The sequence below is a fragment of the Lingula anatina genome, chromosome 1, assembly GCF_051362555.1.
Source record: "Lingula anatina isolate TDL-2025a chromosome 1, LinAna3.0, whole genome shotgun sequence".
Classification (NCBI taxonomy): Eukaryota; Metazoa; Brachiopoda; class Lingulata; order Lingulida; family Lingulidae; genus Lingula; species Lingula anatina.
In genome coordinates, this window is record NC_141767.1 from 6,600,429 (window position 1) to 6,612,766 (window position 12,338).

Below are 12,338 nucleotides of genomic sequence, written 5' to 3' on the forward strand. Positions count from 1 at the left end.
TTTAATAGACATTTGAGCGGAAATTACCAAAAGCTTGCTTAGGGCTTGTGTTAAATTGGATTTCAAGTCAAGGTCATCTAAGGAGCAGCTCATAGTCTTTTTCAATTAAAATTGCGACATTTTAACGATATGGCATAATATCTCAATATTCGACAGCAAGCTAACCAACTTAAAATTTATATGTAGAAATATCATACAAATAATATTTTGGGCAAATATCAAATTTGCCAAATCAAATACTGAACTATGTACTTTGAACTAACAAATCAAATGCTCCCTCACGAAGCATACATTGTACATGATGGAAGCGGCAGACTGTACGCACTTTCGAGATTTCCATGAGTATGATTTCGAAAGTAATGTAGCGTTTCAAAAAGGTTGGCAGCAGATAGCACAACGCTTGAGGGAAGAAACAGACGCAGATGCTGGCTCTCAACTATTGAAGGCTAAGGCCTTCTTTTACTCAAGGTGAACAAATAATTCAATTTGATGCCCTACTCAGGCTACTGAGTAAATTTCTGAATTTCTGTCTTACCAGTAGGTCTAGAACATCTAAATTCTATCGCATGGTTCTTCCCAAATTTGATAAGCTATTTGCCCATTTTCGACACACTCTGGTGTTGATTAGTCTTATTTATTGAACTTACAAACTTCGTAGATTCATGCAGTTGATATAATTAGTAACGTGTTGTAATTGAATTAATTTGTTTAAATTGACATGTTTTCCCCGGTTTTAATTGCTACTCATTATGCTTCAGATTTCATAAACCTATTGATGTGGACAAATATAAACAGTGGCTCCTTCAAAATGTGATATTAACAGAAGGTAATACATGCACAGAAGATAATTCTGTTCACAAGGATCCAAAGTCAAAGGAAATTTGTAGTCCAGATAAAAATGAGTCTGGATCTACAGAGCTACTTTCAGGTACTGAAAGCTCTAAAACAAGACTAAAAGTTCCCCAGTCTTCTGATACTGAACCAGTTCAAACAGATTTAGTGCAATGTCATAAGGAGAATTCTAAACAATTGACTGATGAGAATGACGAGGTAAAAAACATACAACATGGTGCTCATTTCATAGATTCTCATCATGAAGATACTAGTACTCAGACTAATGATGACAATCCCATTCCCAAATATCCAGCTTCATTTGTTGAAATAATGCATTTAGTTGAAACAGGACAGCCAATTCCAGGAGTGGTAGACTTGAATATAAAATCAACAGATTCTGAACCAACTGTTTCGCATTTGAAGAGAAAACCTAAACCATGGGAGGGGTAAATAGTAAAGATAGAACATAAAATGTTTCTCAGGAGGCATATGTTTCTTTGTCGTCTTGAAGTGAAAATTTTAAGTGACATGGATAACAACCATTGGAATTCTGTTCATGTCATAAACAAGTGAACTTTATTTCAACATATCATGTGAAAATAACTACCGCTATCACTGAATTGTGTAGAAAATTGAAATGAAAAAAAGAATGCACATGTTTGCACCAAAGAGTACTGTACATGTTAATTATTTGAGTGAATAAGCAACAATCATTGGTATTAGTTGAAAAAAGACAACTGGATTCTGTGCACAGATGGATGGACGGACAGACAGTTTGGTTCCAGCGTACACTTCCACCTTACTTTATATGAGGGACTAAGTGCAAAATTATTTGATATAATTGAAAAATTGATGTTTTTTAAAACAAATAATTTTATAACATGTAATTTAATTTACATCCTAAGTGCAATTCAACAATATTTAATGACAACTTTACATTTTAACACATATAAAATATAGAAAAAAAGTGTTATGTAGTTTGATTTTTTTCTGTGACAAGCAAAAATAAAACCATGTAGATCCACTCTATTGTTAACTTCCTGCCGCTGTGAACAAACATCTTCAGCAAACCATAAATGTTTTAATTCCAGAACTGGCAGTTTTGGCTCTGCAATTCTCAAATGCAGCAGGAAAAATTCCTAGTACTAATTCGTGTGCAATGTTTTGCCAGTGTTAATTTCATCCCCCACATAGATTATTAATAAGAGGAGTATATTTTGTTTCAATGTTAGGAGAAATGAGCTCTTCCTTGTCTACCAATCAACATATGGGATTGTTTTCGGTGACACGTTGAGCATACCAGTAGAATGTTGAAAAGAGTATCCATATACACTGTATTAATCACACAAAGTACAAGCGGTAATGCAGTAGATGTGAAAATGAAACGTGCAGGCCCCACTGCAAAATCAGGTTACTAAAAACTAGCATGACGTCCTATACAGTGTATGCAGAATCAGGGTTGGTTCTGAGCTCTTGAAAGTACTGTGTTTACGAATAAAAGAGAACAGTTTCGTAAGTTCTCTTACGACTTTCAAATGAAAAGTTTACCCATTAGTATAGATATAGGCATGCGCGGTTAAATTTGGCCGAGGTCTCGGAGAAACTTAACGTTATTTACTCAACAGGACAAATAAATGACACATCTTGGCTTGGGCAATAACTATCCAAACAAAGATAAGCGATAACAAGAAATGGCAACAGCCACAATATTTCCATCGTTCCTGGCCTTCGTGATATAGAGCATGCAGAATATAATACAGGGATGCTAAGTAGCGTCTCTGCATGGTAAAGCTCAGTAATAAGACCTTTAAAATGCCTTTAAAAAGTGTTGTGAATTAAAGGTAAATAGCTGTTGTGAGAAAATCGGAGCGACAAGGTACTAAAAAGTACACACTACGTCAAATGAAAGTAAAACGCGCATTTTTTGGTTACTAGAAATATATTTTATCTTGCACATTTGACTTGACATTTAACTTTCTAGAACCAAAATCAAATATAAAGATAACGTCCGAAAAATGGACTTAATATTTCGCAAACACGCTGAACTGTACTTCTTTCTTGAGTGATAAAATCTAATCTGTATTTACCAAGCTTTTAATATACAATGCTTCATTTAATAAAGCAAACCCATTAGTCCGGGGCTTTCACTGCTAGGGCTACATCTTTGTAACCCAGCAATGGTCCGATGAAAGGAGATTTACATAGTGTGTGCAAACATTTCGGGCAGAAATGCAAACACCAGGCTAGAAACGGTAGATGCACAATTTCTATTGATTTTTGTTTGTGATCTCTGACAGAAACGAAATATGACGTGATGACTGGCCAAATGAGGGCCACACACTGATACAGCTAATGGACTGACTGGAAGATTTAGTGAACAGAGGGTACAGAATGTAGACAACAAGTGCGATCCCTGACGTAGTAGTAAACTTGTAGGATTGCAGGAGGCAGGAGACCGTCTCGAAGGTGAGTTTTTATAGACACCAGGTGCTCTGATTGATACGATATGTGGAAAAAACCAACAGATTTTCAGGGAATTGAATTAATGTGTTGCATGTCTGGCATATCAACTGTGAGTATTAAAACAAAAACAGAGGTTCTAATTCAATTTTCAAAAGAGGAAGAAGAAGGTTGAGTCACTTTGGTTTCAAGTCTGTATTACTTATTTTGTCTTCAGTACTGTTATCTGCATTACAGTTTATTAGCTGATTATAGTGATGTCTATATCTTACTGGCGATATACAGTAACGCTTTAATGAATCTAAAGGTAAATATTATGTTACCACTATATTTGCTAGATTTAAAAATATCTCTTCTCTTCTCCTGGGACGTCAAAAATATAGATTGTCTTAGTGCTACAGTCAATAGCCAGATTTATTCAACAGAGTAGGCATACATTCCGTTTGATAAGGATATCGACCATCTTTCTCCTTCACCCCTCTTGTCCCATCAATATGATGAGGTTTTGGTCCCACGTGAGCAATTGTTTCAATCAATATCACTAGGTATAAGGCCCAGACACAACAGAGGACGGGGTAAGGCTAATTTCCGCCCTTAAAAACATGTTTATTTGTAGTTAAAAGAATCCGTAGATTCATGTAAAATATTCCTGTTTAGTTAGATTAATACGTCGGGGCGAAACAAAAGCTGTCAATATCAGTAAATTATTTCAGAAAAGGTATAAAAAATCACAGTTTCTAATAATAGTTTTAAATATACGGTAAGGTTAACAGAGATCTGACAACAGGGTCAGATCCGGATTTTCTTCAACACATCTAATTGAGTTTTCATCGTATAAGTAGATTAATGAAATGTTGTTTGTTTTTTATTCAGATGAGTCTGGTCACCAGCCGTCCTAGCCTGGGGCCTCGTGCAGTAACCATGGACTCCTGGACGCTCTCTCAATCTCGCGGGCGGAAAAAGGCGCTGTCCCTGAATCTCACAGACGTGTGTCGTCTGGCAGAATTAGACAGATTGAGAGAATCCTGCAGGTCCAGGCGACACACAATAGAAGAAATACATATCAAACAATTTTCTCCTCCCCCTAAGAACCTCCCCAATAAGAACAGGTCACTCACAGAGCCCCATGGAACAATGTTATCCAAACGGGCAACTCCCGTCGACCAGATCATCAGGCGGCCGTCGGTGTCCGAGGGGGGAGAGAGAGTTGGACAATTAACATGTAAAAGAGCAGAAAGTGCCATGTCCATCGAATCAAAACCATCTGTTGGCGAGCTTCCCAGACAGTGTTGTGACGTTTTGGGTCCAGGACTTTGCCGTGATTGCTCAAGATTATACAGAAGGCATTTTAATACACGGAAATCTGCCCATGCTTTCCCAAACTTGACCATATCTGCAAGGAATTTGGCGACGACTACGATATTGAAAAAATATCTTCCTAATATGAGTCCTACCGAAATACAGAAAAACGTTGCCATGGAATATATCGACGTGAAGCCATTCAGTCCAAGAGATTTAGTTTCAAGTAGGGAACTGAGACAAGAGAGCTTCGCTAATTCGGAAACGGGAGTACACAGACTCAAAAACGTTGTCAATGACGGCACATCACTGACATACTTTAACGGTATCGCAGATTTAAACGCGAAGATTGTGTCAGGGAGAGTTCCGAGAAGAATAGACCTAATGACCGATGGATCGCGCCCCAAATCTAACAAACTCCGCCAAGATAAAACTATATCTGAGAGACTGTTTCCGACTTTCGTCAGTACGAAAAAAGCTGTCGAAGTTGAAAAATCGTTACACTTTACACCATACTCTCCTCCTCTTCTATCAGTGGAGCAACAGAATGCGGAACCGTCTTTCTTCGCTGGGTCTGACCTAGAGTACACGCTGCCAGAGAGACTGCCAAGCAGGCTGTTTTCAGACACAGATGAGGACGAGTACAAGTCCTGGGACTCTGGGTCTATTGCCACGCCTTCACAAGGCAGTGCTCGCACGGAAAGGTCTTTACCTCTGAGCGTGCCGTCCACCCCCCAGGAAAGCATGAAGCACCCACAGTATGGACTGAGTTCTTAGGCTTACGTTGTTACATATTGTGTTAGTCTTTTTAAAGGCATGAGGGTAGTTTACATTATAACAAAATGAAGCGAATTTTATTATTGATAACCACTGAGTGATTTTGACGTATTATGTTAAGAAATTACTCTTCATTAGTAGAAAAAAGGATTTAAATCTGAGATCATACACTAAGAAGGAATACATTGTATAATGAGTAGAGTTGGTGATGGCACGACTGAATTTCAAATGATGCGTTTGGATACAGTGTTTTAAATGAATGAATGAATGAATGAGGTGAAGTTGACAATGGCCAAAGAGAGTAAAAATCAATATCTAAAAGGATGCGTTTCAGTATTTGCTCCTATACCACTGAACTAAATAACAGGATACCATGTGCATGCAAATCATATAACATAACTGGGCAAAATGATACGACTATTATTATTATTATTATTATTATTGCTCACAAAACATGCTGACCATATTGTGAATTTTGTTTTGACTCATGGATATTACATATGTATCTTTTTGCAATATCAGTATTTCATACCATTTTTAATTCATAAAAAATAAAACAAGAACTTTCAGATGTTTAGCGTAAACTGTTTTTTAAGTTGTGTATGTGCGATATGTACCTTTTTAAATTCTTTTGTAAATCAGAGAGGATATTTTTGCTCACTCACTCTCTATTCTCAAGTATTACTGAATATTGCTCAAAATGAAATAAAAGATGACATAATAAAAGAGTGCCGAATAAATACTTGAAATAGCGGATCTAGTCGTTATTTTCATGTCCTGCAATGCATACTCTCTCTCTATCTCACCCCTTCTCTCTTTCTCTCTCTCTTTCTCTCTCTCTCTCTTGCTCACCCGATTGTGGTAGATGAGAAACGTGTCGTCAATAACAGTTTTATTGTTAAACCAAAATTTCAAATTTACTTGAATTAATGAATAAGACATCACTCTATTAATCCAAAATTCTGTCAGATTACTGATCTTGTCAGCCTGCCAACATAATTAACTACTCTGCGCTTACACACCACATTAATGAATTTGAATAGGTCGTGGGAAAAAAGGTGCAAGGAAAAACACTGAACAAATAGAAGGTTAAAAGTGCAACATGCAACAGAAAGGAGCATTCAGTGATTAGCTGTAATCATTGGGTGTTTCCTCTTAAAAACCTAACCAACAAAGAAAGTGCAAACATGCGCAGTGGATACTGTCTGTCTGCAAATTATCGGAGGGAGGTGTAAATCACCTTTTTTTAAATCTACTCTACGTGACACATCTTAATTTGACGAGTTGTATTCTCTTTACTGTCAGTTATCAACAAAAACGTTCTCTATAAAAACTTTTATGGTGTTACAAATTAAATGCGGTAAATCTTGTGCTTTAAAAATGCTCCCTGTGTAGCCAGGCTTCCTTTTAAAATACGCGATGATTTACGTGTTAAGTTTTCTGTCTAAAATCGTCTTGATTGTGAGTCTGCCAAGACACAAAAATTTATAAAGAAAATAAAACAAATGCACCACGCAACATAATCTAAGTCACTTATATTTTTTGCCGTAACCTTATCCATTTGTTACTGTACGCGATAATCCTCTACTTTGGCATGTCTAGGTAGTGTACGCAGCATACGCCTGAACTCCCACAAACTATCAATTTCTTGAATTTACCAAACATGTTCAACAGATATTATGGTAAGCAAACCTTTTCAACAAACGAATGGTAAATAAAACATATAATAATGGGTTACATCAGTAGTTGACACAGGTATCCACACCAGGGCAACGCTTCCTTACAAAGAGGGCAAAGTGGCGTCTTGAAGAAATGGCAAAAATAAATCGATAAACATTTCGTGACATCATCATTATGGGCTATATGTATGCTTGAAATCATTTGAGCCAATTATTTCACGGTGGTTGAGAACAACGCCGCAGGTGTTAATAAGAAATAGATGGGTGTGGAGGTATCTTAAAAGACGCGCACTCGGTTCGTGGCACCAACACCTGGAGGATGGAGGTACGTGTGATATCCACAAGTTGTTGACAAAACGAATTTGTGAAATTTACTTTCAAGATATTTTAATGCCCGAAGGTATTTGAGGTTATGATCGTGAGATTATCCCTCTCGTCGTGTTTTGACCTCACAAATTTGTTTTCTTTTCTTTTTTCTAAAGAATCATTATTGTAAGCAAGCGTTAATAAACTTAAGTTGAATATAACGCCATATACAGAATATGACAGAATATTTTGTCACATCCAATATCAATATTATACAAAAGCAACGATTAAAAGATGCATAATTTCGCTCAGCAAATTAATACCTATGCGCCACTTTCTTACAAAATTATAATGTATATAGTGACATTCCGTTTCGACTTTCATTTTATATCTAAGGTTGTCACCTTTTTTTTTACTTCTTTCCGGTTCAAATTAGCACCATTTGCCATCTTTCGAAAAAAGTGTAAAAGTCACGGCCGTAAAAACATCAAAGATATAAGTTTGTATAAGCCAAACCTTGCTGTTCGCCGTACCATTTTGGGTCACCTTTTTTTGTGCTGGTTGTTATTTGGAGTAGGCCGTATGCTGGCGGAGGGTATTTGTACTAAAGATTTGAGCTGTTTTTATTGACATGATTCTACATGAGACCTTCTAATTTTACAAGAACAACATACAAGAAAGAGCATAAGGTTAAATATATAAACCTATCTGCCAAGATATAATAAGGTGCTCGGTGGGTACACGACATTGAGGAGACACATTGGCTTGTCGCTAGGATTGTAGATTGAAAAGATGGACATCTTTTTGTAATGATTGTGATGCAACAGAATTTAAAGGTTGGCACACCAATGGTGGTATTCTCTTTTAAACGAAATTACAAAATGAGAAAGAACATTTAACCGGAAAAGCGGGCTTTGAAGTTATTTGGAAGACGCAACAATTAGAAGTAAGTGTCACTATACGAGTCTTTGACATACATGATGAAAAAATGTACTTTGAAAGTACTTTGAAATGGATGATGCGATCACTGTTGTATCAAAATTTTGTCGATATTCATCTACACCTGTTGTTTATTAATTGACATTACAACAGCTACATCATTAAGACAGGTCTCATTAAATCATTAATTCTAACCAAAAGCACATGGAACAAATGCTGGGTGTCAACTTAAGAAAACACATCTCTGTTATTTCACAACGTAATATCTATTTACGATAATTGGATTAACAAAAACGGGATTAATGACAGGTTTTGTTCCTACCATTTTGATTGTGTCCGCTTACATAAAGTCGATGTAGTGGTTGGCATTAAATATTCAAAACGCCCCAGACATTGTTCAAAGACGGTGATGTTTATAAAAATCAATGGCACCTTTGAAATCGTTAAGCATCTTCGATGTAAATATTGATTCCGACCATGAAAGACCAATAACCAATTCAAAAGATATCGAATCAAACGAATTGATAGCGAAACCCAGTAGTCTACTTAGGCAACATTTCCAATATGTATCGAAGTTCCCATAGTGTCCAGAGTGTTTACTATGACATGAGACCCTCATTCGTTTCTTTAACTAACCTCGAGGTAAAAGTGTATTTTAGTGCAGATCACAGAAAACTTTACACCACTGATATCAAATTAAAACGTTTTAAATCGAAGGTAAGAGGTCATCACAATATCACGTAATGTAAACAATACAAATTGTTGCGTGCTTTGAAAGTTTTAAAGTCTAGATTTAAACCTTTTAAGAAATCATAAGTTTGATAGTGATGTGCGCGTGACAAATCTAAGATCATTTCGTTTAGTTAAACAAAGTATTTGAAAGGGGCGCACTTTAAACTACTTAGGATATAATTCAAACTACTAAGGATAGTATTGTTTGCTATTTTAGCTGCCCGAGGCGCTTTACACCAATATCGTAAAATGGAAATAGACTGGTTACAGAGAAAAACAAATACATTGAACTATTTAGAAAGAGTGATTCGTATAATGGCCACATACATATAAAGAGCAGCAAGTACATGTTGTGTTCATAACCAACAAAATAACAAAATGTTCCAGCTGATGTGGGTCTCATTTATTTCAGATATTACCATTGGAGCCAGGGGCGTTTTGGAGTCAATATCAGACGGATTGGAAAAAGAGTATTCTTCAAGGCATATAAGAAGAAATATACATCTGTCATACATCAAGTAAGAACATAAACAGAAATTAAATACTGTGGTGGAATGAAGCGGCACTGTTAACGGACAGGATAACTGAATCGAATTAAAAGTCAGAGCATGACACTGTGATTGGTACAATTGCGTGGATGGAGACTTTAATGATACTGTCACAGCCTCTCAATCAAGGAATACAAGAACCAGTTATCACAGAGAAAACCCCGTCCAGAGAATTTCCTGTGCTGGCAGTGACACGCAATCGTTCTTTCTCCAAGTTAAATGAACTCGGCGAGCCTGACGGCCAGGCCAAAGATAATGAAAATGTTCAGGACGGGAGAGGTCTCGATTCTGAGCAATACATGAAAAATGAATTAAGTACTGCATCAAGTGCTGAACGTGGCAGTGCATTTCCAGCTGGTTGTCAAGAAAACAGCACACAGCCACAAGAACCAGATTCTAAGACTGATATCAATGAAACTGATTCTCACAGCAATGACAGCGGTTCTAGGCAAGGTTCTGGCAAAATGGAACACACTTTACCGAAGTGGCCCATAAGTCCAAGCGAAATCAAACCAACGAAGAAAAGAGAGCCAATCTCTCGATTGCCGTCGACTATCATATTCGAGGCAAATGAACGCCGTGCTCAAAGAATGCGGGAAGGCTTCTGGAGGACAATGAAACTGACCCCAGGAGAACTGGATCTCCAGGAGAAATTCCGAGAAAACTCGGAAGCTTTCCATTATCGCGTCAAACAATTTCCCAAAGAGAAAAAGCAGGATACCGAAGATCCAGACAGGCTTAATTTATCGCAAATTGTTAGTCGGATAGGGAACAGTTCACAGCATTCAAATGATAAAGAATTTGCGGAGGGACGTATCAAAGAAATGAGTAAGTTGAACAGCAGAAAGCGCGGCACGTCTCTCAATGCAGTGGAATTGGTGCTTAAAGCAGACAGTCGCAGTCGAAGGGAAGAAAAAAGAGTCTCGGGATCGGAATTGGGATCCGACCTTTCAGCAAGCAGTTTGCGCCCCATTCTGTCGCCGGTAGAAAAGGCAGTAAAGGCACGATCTGCTACATACGAGGCAATACAGAGAAGTCGCCTTAACAGAGCAGCGGCATACGACTCTGTCCCGTCTTTTCAAAAATTTATGAACAAATCAGAAGGTGCAGATCACTTGTCGGGGATACTCAACAATAAGGCTGCAAAGATGCACAGGTTTCCAACGACCATTGATAACTGTATTCAGCTGACGCTGGAAGAAAGAGACAGACTGAATATGAACAGAGCTCATACTACGGGCCAGATGACGAAATTTCCTAATCTGAAGAAGGACGGCCTTCTCTGTGGAGAATGCAGTGCTAAGAGAAACATTGAAACAATGGCAGAGATGGGATGCTCTGCCTTTGAAATGACAATGGAAGACGAAAATGATGCAAGCAAGCTCAGAAAGAAGTTAAATATTATCATACCGACGCAGCCTAATGATTAAAACGTGGTGACTTTGATGTGCAATCAAATTGTTATTAAATTTTGAAATTGACTTTGTGATAATAAACTTTCAAATGTTCTGAATGCAGGCAAATTGGTTGTATCGGTCGACATTTAAAAAGTGACCATGCCAAAATCATTAACTCTTTGCTCATGTCCAATTTTTCAAACCTTCATTTTCTATTTTATTATATTTAATGTTGATTTTAATGAATTGTTACAGTGGATATGGACTGTTTATGGTGAACTACATGTACGTATGACAAAAATGAATATTTCTTTTTTGAAAAGATTTTACATTATGTGAAGCATTGAGAGCATTGTCAAAAATAAAGGATGTTATACATGTACATAATTAAGTTTATTTGGTCGTTTTATATTTACCACTTTGCCTGACCTCTGCTTTATTTTTCAAAATATTAAAGTAATCGAACAGTATGAAATGATACAGTATGTACAGCGTACATGTATGTGTTACATTTAATGGGCCCAAGGTAAGGTCGATCGCTATTTCAGATTAAAAATAACAGACTTCATAAAGGTTTCATTGCATTTTTAGTGGATGGAAAACATGGTTTTGGCATTGGAAAGAGTTGTAGAAAAGTGAAAAAATGTGCTTATTATGTAGAGCATTTTCTTCTGCCAACAACGTCCTCATTTTTGTCTGATGCAAAAAATCATCAGCCCCGGTATTGAATTAGGCTGATCACGCAACGGAGACCGCATGGTTGGCAAGGATGCTCAGCATTTTTTAAGGTTAAAGTGCTTTTCACATAAATACAGAGTAGTATTTCAGTCAGCTTATTACAAAATGTTTTTATGAAAATTCCACTGATCATAGATGTAGTGTATCACTGTCATGTACAGCCATGCTTCATTTATTGCAAGCTTCCTTACGTAGGGCAAAGAGAATGAGAATATAACATGACATAACCTAAGTTGTAGAATCAGGGTCCGATTTTAAATGATTTATTTGAGTCACTGCAAAAATCTTCTCAAAGCGATTTCTGCATTATTTTTGAGAGAAGCGCGAGTTTTATAAATCGAACAGTTTGTTTTATCTTTTCGCGGTCAACAGAAAAGTTAATTACTGTTTGGGGGTTGTTGCACAAAAGAACTTTACACCACATACATTGTGCTTCAAATCTCTAACAAATTGCGATAGGTGTGTTACTAAAAGGTAACTAAAAAGGACTATTGAAGGTCCTATATCACACTCATTCCGCCACTGAAATGAAAATACCAAATATTGAGACTCTGTTAAATTGCATAACTGCATCTTGCGTTTCACATTGTGAGCAGTAATTTAAAAGACGTATCTATAACAAGAAGAAC

General features: G+C 37.0%; 3 protein-coding genes across 6 annotated transcripts; all 3 read left to right on the plus strand.

The window, feature by feature from the left end:
- The first annotated feature begins 101 nt into the window (after positions 1 to 101).
- On the plus strand, positions 102 to 1,858 carry LOC106169647 (uncharacterized). Its single transcript, XM_013549179.2, has 2 exons — positions 102 to 468; positions 759 to 1,858. Exons 1-2 carry the CDS (start codon positions 299 to 301, stop codon positions 1,282 to 1,284), a joined length of 696 nt encoding a protein of 231 aa, XP_013404633.2. The 5' UTR covers positions 102 to 298; the 3' UTR covers positions 1,285 to 1,858.
- A 1,134-nt stretch (positions 1,859 to 2,992) lies between these two features.
- LOC106169643 (uncharacterized) lies at positions 2,993 to 6,126 on the plus strand. Of its 2 annotated transcripts, none has more exons than XM_013549175.2 (2): positions 2,993 to 3,300; positions 4,168 to 6,126. In XM_013549175.2, the coding sequence occupies exon 2, from the start codon at positions 4,168 to 4,170 to the stop codon at positions 5,368 to 5,370; it is 1,203 nt and encodes a 400-aa protein (XP_013404629.2). In that variant the 5' UTR covers positions 2,993 to 3,300; the 3' UTR covers positions 5,371 to 6,126. The 2 variants fall into 2 exon arrangements, with proteins under 2 accessions (XP_013404629.2, XP_086861331.1); XM_087005205.1 differs by lacking the exon at positions 2,993 to 3,300 and adding an exon at positions 3,679 to 3,869.
- Positions 6,127 to 7,235: 1,109 nt separating this feature from the next.
- On the plus strand, positions 7,236 to 11,370 carry LOC106169648 (uncharacterized). 3 transcript variants are annotated; one of them, XM_087002829.1, is made up of 2 exons: positions 7,236 to 7,374; positions 9,439 to 11,370. In XM_087002829.1, exon 2 carries the CDS (start codon positions 9,664 to 9,666, stop codon positions 11,002 to 11,004), a length of 1,341 nt encoding a protein of 446 aa, XP_086858955.1. In that variant the 5' UTR covers positions 7,236 to 7,374; positions 9,439 to 9,663; the 3' UTR covers positions 11,005 to 11,370. The 3 variants fall into 3 exon arrangements, with proteins under 3 accessions (XP_086858955.1, XP_086858954.1, XP_013404634.2); XM_087002828.1 differs by lacking the exon at positions 7,236 to 7,374 and adding an exon at positions 8,102 to 8,301; XM_013549180.2 differs by lacking the exon at positions 7,236 to 7,374 and adding an exon at positions 8,930 to 9,011.
- The last annotated feature ends 968 nt before the right edge of the window (positions 11,371 to 12,338 follow it).

Excerpts from the sequence above, each read along its gene's own strand:
- LOC106169643 (XM_013549175.2), top strand. The coding sequence starts at position 4,168 with ATGAGTCTGGTCACCAGCCGTCCTAGCCTGGGGCCTCGTGCAGTAACC.
- LOC106169648 (XM_087002829.1), top strand. The coding sequence starts at position 9,664 with ATGGAGACTTTAATGATACTGTCACAGCCTCTCAATCAAGGAATACAA.
- LOC106169647 (XM_013549179.2), top strand. The coding sequence starts at position 299 with ATGATGGAAGCGGCAGACTGTACGCACTTTCGAGATTTCCATGAGTAT. Across the intron at positions 469-758 it reads AAGGCCTTCTTTTACTCAAG|ATTTCATAAACCTATTGATG; the intron begins GTGAACAAATAA and ends ATTATGCTTCAG.